The sequence below is a fragment of the Phoenix dactylifera genome, unplaced genomic scaffold, assembly GCF_009389715.1.
Source record: "Phoenix dactylifera cultivar Barhee BC4 unplaced genomic scaffold, palm_55x_up_171113_PBpolish2nd_filt_p 000760F, whole genome shotgun sequence".
Classification (NCBI taxonomy): Eukaryota; Viridiplantae; Streptophyta; class Magnoliopsida; order Arecales; family Arecaceae; genus Phoenix; species Phoenix dactylifera.
In genome coordinates this window covers 97387-103021 of record NW_024068131.1, presented here as the reverse complement: position 1 = coordinate 103021, position 5635 = coordinate 97387, and the positions used below count along the sequence as shown (strand labels likewise).

General features: G+C 38.9%; 1 protein-coding gene across 1 annotated transcript; it reads left to right on the top strand.

The window, feature by feature from the left end:
- Nucleotides 1–1587: 1587 nt before the first annotated feature.
- Nucleotides 1588–1971, top strand: LOC103698128 (cysteine proteinase inhibitor 1-like). Its single transcript, XM_008780115.1, has one exon. It carries the CDS (start codon nucleotides 1588–1590, stop codon nucleotides 1969–1971), a length of 384 nt encoding a protein of 127 aa, XP_008778337.1.
- The last annotated feature ends 3664 nt before the right edge of the window (nucleotides 1972–5635 follow it).

Here is a 5635-nt window from a genome sequence, read left to right as displayed (position 1 = left end):
AAACGAGCCCAAAGAATTTGAATGTAACAGAATGGTTCTCTTTGTTCTGGAAGCCATACTAGTTTTCTATTTTTTATTCAGATGAGGGACTATTTCTGTGGGCCCGCTTGTTTCACTTTCACAATTGCGTCTGGCAACTGTTGTTCTTTTCGATCTCCTGTCCATGATTGTTGTTTAGTTATCCGCTGATTTATGCTAAAAGCGTGGCTTTAAAGTCTTTCATTATTGGGCCAAGATTTTTGAAGACCTTTTGTTTTGTGAGGCAAAGTAGGCCTGTTTGCATCGGGCAGTGGAAGTCTGGAAAAAATAGGGTGAATTTGGGATCCTCGCCTAGGTCATTGGAAGAATACCGAGTCACTTCAGTAATTGATCTAGGAGGCACCCTCTTAAGGCAATATAATTGTTTGCACCACATCCTTGCTCGAATTGACACGTGGTAGACATGCGCATAATTGGCAATAATATGTTGGGGAAACAAGTATAATGAGCCTCATGAGAAAATCTCAAGGGATAGGGCTAAGTGGTTAGTGAATAGAAGCCAATTGAAGGCATCTTTTTAGAGACTGAATACCCAAGAATGGCTGAAGGAATGGTGATAAGAATTAGGCCAAATGGAAACCTAACAAAGATTTCAGCAAATTAAACAGGGTTATCGAGATGAAACCATGAGGAATGGAAGAGATATGGGGAATAGCTATCAAAAGTGTGCAGTTTTTTCATTGAAGTTATTCTCGACAATCATTGAAGTTTATTACTTAACATGTAATAGAAATTTGGCTATTAACCTTTTATTTATTATAATTTATTAAGTTGCTATATTGTTTTCATGAATAGTTGGTCAATGATCACGAATGTTCATTGCTTAATGTGTACTAGAAATTTGGCTATTTTAGTATTTTATTTTTAGCAAGTAAAACTTTTTATTTATTGTAATTTATTACAATGTTATATTGTATTTCCAAAATAGTTGAAAATGTGAGAATAAAATCATATCCCGTACATCACGTGGTGCTGATGTTAATAATGCTGCTATTAACAAGGAAAGTTTTTGTATGGATACTTAGCTTGTGCAGAGTTGTCCATTCATTTTATGAAAACTACCCTTAATGATATCAATAGAAATTTGGCTATTTTAGTATTTTATTTTTAGGAATTCAAACTAATTATTGTTTATAATTTATTACATTTTCATCTTGTATCTCCAAAATAGTTGAAAAAACGAGAAGAAAATCAAATCCCGCACATCACGTGGTGCTGATTTTAAGGACGCAATAATTAACGATGGAAGTTTTTCAATGGACACTCGGCTTGGGCATTCTCCATTCAATGTCTGGATACTAGAGTTAATGATATCAATAGTAATAATGGGTGTTAATTCTTGGGAATCATTAATGTTCATCACCTAATATGCGATAGAAATTTTTCTATTAAGGAATCATGTATTATAATTTATTAAATTGCTATATTGGTTTCAAGAATAGTTGGAAAGGATGGGAGAAATAATTTATCAAATCTCCCACCCATCCTCCGACCACCCTTCTTGTATATCCTCCTCTTCATCCTCTCATCTCTTCCCTAGGAGAAAACATGGCCATCATTGGGATCACCATGAAATCATTTCCTCTTCTTCTAATTACCATTTATTTAGCTCTTGGAGTTGTTGCAAATGGTGAGCCTATGGGTAAGGCTTATCCCAATGGCTGGGAGCCAATCGACCCTGATGACTCCGTTCTCCTTGAGATTGCAAGGTTCGCGCTGACAGAGCACAATAATGAAGACAAAGATAGACTTGTGTTGAGTAGTGTGGTGAGTGGCGAGTTTCAGTTGGCGGATTCTGGATTTAACTATCGGGTTATTATTGCGGCTAGTAATGGTGGAGTCATAGGGAAGTATATGGCTGTGGTATGGGAGCAGTCCAAGGGTTGGGATGGGTCTGCGGAGCTCGTATCCTTCCAGCCTATCCAGGCTTAAAGATGTAATGAGAGGCAATACTTCTTACGTAATGAGCACATCTTGATGCTGATGTTCAAATAAATGATGCTGTGCCTTGTAAAAGATGATAGATGTGAAGCATATGCTAGTCTCTGCTAGTCGTTTATCATCAATTCTTTGTGTCACCATTGGTTTGTCTTTTCTTTCTGTCACTAATATCGAATCAAATTCCAACACTACAAGAAGTTAGCAGCGAACTTTTACCCATATATATAAAAAGCTATTGCTCTAAGAAACTTCTGGTCTATATATTTTTCCTAGCAATCATATTTAATTGTTGGGAAAAGTCTGCGTTATCTCATGATTCTAATCTTACTGCTGGCCAAAAAAACTCTCATCAAATAGGCACAGAAGTGATCCGTGGTCTGGCCAAGAAGTCAGGCTCCTTTCAGATTGCATACATTTATCGGAAGGCGAATAGTGTGGCAGACTGGATCGCTTCTTTGTGGCCCGGCATTTCGATGGAGTGGTCGGGACGAGGGTTGGAGATATTTCCCACCCCTTATGTCATTTTCCTTCTTTTGATTTGGCAGGTTGTACTCACGTGAGAACTATATGAATGCCATCTAAAAAAAAAAGTGGGCACAGAAGTTTATTTTCGTAAAGTTTTTTATTTTTTTCTTAAATTTTCTCATTGCTAACTCAAAATTGCCCCAAGCCAGCCTGATTGCCCAAGTCTAGTGGAAAATCTGCCATCTTCTGCAAGGGCCCCACCCCCAAAACCCTCCCTTCTGTCTGGCAACATCTAGCATCCTCCTGATGGTGATAGCATGGAGGCAAATCCTAGCAACATCTAGCTTCTACAATAGGCTATTATTTGCCTATTGTAGTGTATGCCTATTTCTGGGATTTCTGAAAATCTGCACCGGGGGTTGCATTAGGCATCCTGGGATCAATAAAATAGAGGATTATCAAGCAGTGCCTCTTCTCCGAAGCAAATCTACTACATTTTAGTTTATGTTAATAGAACTGTGGCATAATTTTGGATTGACAGAAAAAGATGCAACTATGATCCGTTAATGTTTGATGAGATTCTGCTTTTCTTTTTCCAAAAATAATATTTTTGGTGCGAAATTGGTTTGGTACTATTTTGCTTTTTCGTATCATCTTTTCCTTTTCTTGCGTTGGTTCGATGGGCAAACTTTTTTTCCTATTTTTTTTAATTCAAAATTCTGATTTTGCAGAATGACTAATTTATGTGGTGTCTTCCCCTTCTGAAAAGTGGTCATGTTTGGCTTAGTTTTGTAGTGTTGTTTCATATCAACTATATTTTTGTGCCATTGCTATGTTACTCCAACGTAGAAAGGAAGATGCATGATCATATATTTCTTTTTTCCCGTTTCTAAAAGAAATTCTTTTAATCATGATGGATAAGTCTAGTGGCCTTAAAGCAAGTGGAGAACATGGCTTGCTTGATTACGTTTATTGTAGCTTCCAAGCCTGCTAGTGAAGTAGATTTATGCTTGTGAGGACACAAAGGATTTGAATGTGACATGATGGTTCTCTTTGGATTGGGAAGCCATACTATTTTCAGATTTTCTATGATCTTTCGTCCGACTTTACCCAGGCTCTGTCGTTGCATTTCTATGATGAGGATGAAGTTGTCCCTAGTTTGTTATTTTTTATACAGATGAGGGACTATTTCCATGGGACCGCTTGTTTCTCTTTCACAATTGCTTCTGGCAACTGTTGTCCCCTTCGATCTCCTGTCCATGATTGTTGTTTAGTTATCCGCTGATTTATGTTAAAAGCATTGCTTTTTAGTCTTTTATAATGTGCCTCACGAGAAAATCTCAAAGGACAAAACTAAGTGGTTATTGAATAGAAGCCAATTCAAGGCATCATATTAGAGACTAAATACGCAGGATTGGCTGAAGGAATGATGATAAAAAGTAGGTCAAATGGAAACCTGACAAAGATTTCAGCTAATTAAACATGGTTATCGAGATGATAGTTGTTGCAAAAAGATGATGCTGAAGAACGTGCATAATGGGACAACATAGCATAACCATCAGAAGTGGAAGAGATATGGGGAATAGCTATCAAAAGTGTGCAGTTATTTTACTTTACTAAACATATTGAATATGTACTTTGTATTAAGGATCTTTGGACAATCAATCCAGTGCATCTTTATCCTATCTTAATTTTACTCTATTTTTTACCTTAGGAGTAGGTGTAACTTTGATATCTACCGTATCCTAGTGCTAAACCCCTACCGTAGCCCATTGCTATACCTTTCTCCCATAGTTTAGCACTACACCTTTTATCCATTAAACAATATTGTGACGGTGACGAAAGTCTTAGAAGGTCAAGGTACTTGAACCCATGCTACTCTCTATCCCCCCCCCCCCCCCCTTTTGGTCACTTTCTAGCTGATCTGATGCTAGTGGCATGCCTTCATGCACCAACCCACATCATTTGACTTAGCATCGCTCTCCTCTACAACATCTGGATGCGACTCTACTGGCAAGCCTTGCAACACATCTAGATAGGATGGAAAGAGCCCGAACTAGCCTTGTCGCTCATCTAGTAGGACATTGTTGCCCAAAGAAACAACCCAAGAGGGGGGGGGGGGGTGAATTGGGTTTGGATTAATTCTCGACCAATTAAAAAACTTGATTAGTAAATAATTAAATCTAATGCAAGCAAGTTAATTAAGCTTCTTGATGAGGAGATTGGAAGAGACAAATAGCCAATGCAGACACAAGGAGATTTTATAGTGGTTCGGAGCCAACCCTTCCTCCTACGTCCACTCCCCAAGCTTCACTTGGGAGTTCACTATAATTCCTTGGATTACAGCCGATTGTTTTACAAGTTCACAACCCAACTTGTTGTTTTCGCGAGATCACAACAAACTCGGTCGGTTTTCACAGGCTCACTGACTAGAACCACCCGATTGTTTTTCCGGGATCACAAGCAAGCCCTTACACCGTTGGTTTTAACTTCGGCTCACCAACTAACCTTACAACCCTTGATTCAATCCCCTGATTAAATCAAGTAAGGAAAGTAGTGTTTGGGATTTCACAGAGAAAGCTTTTAAACAAGCAGATGTGAAAACAATAAATGCAAAGTAAAGGTTAGAAGCCCTCAAACAGTTTTTGGAATGGAAAGTAGGGACTTCTCGATTTTCCGGTCTCCTCTGGAAAGTACTGAAGATTTGAGGACTGTAGGAGAGCCTTGAAAGTGAAGGAAGTGCTTGTCGGATGGAGTTGAATGCACCTCTTCCTTCTTTTGCTTGCATTTACTCTTGAGAACTCTTGGTAGGTGGAAATTCCTTTTTACTTAAATGGAATAGCTCTCTTGTCTTCTACTACTGTTTACTCTGGCTATTTAAACAGTCTCTTTTGAAAAATAGCCGTTAGACATTGATTTATGGCCGTTCTGCACAGTCTGCATCTCCTGGCAATGTATCCGTTGGGGTCGGAGTCGACTTGCTTGATCTGGAGTCGACTCATGCTTTACTGGAGACGACTCACCCACTGTTCAGGATTTGAATTAAAATAACGTCCCAACCTGGAGTCGACTCGGTTCAACCCTAGAGTCGACTCGCCAAGATCTGGAGATGACTCGGCATTTTGGAGACGGCTCGTTCTCAGGATTCCAGAGATATATTCTTCTGCATTTCTCTCTCGAGTCGACTCGG

Bases quoted from the DNA above. Each gene is read 5' to 3' on its own strand.
- LOC103698128 (XM_008780115.1), top strand. From the start codon at position 1,588: ATGGCCATCATTGGGATCACCATGAAATCATTTCCTCTTCTTCTAATT.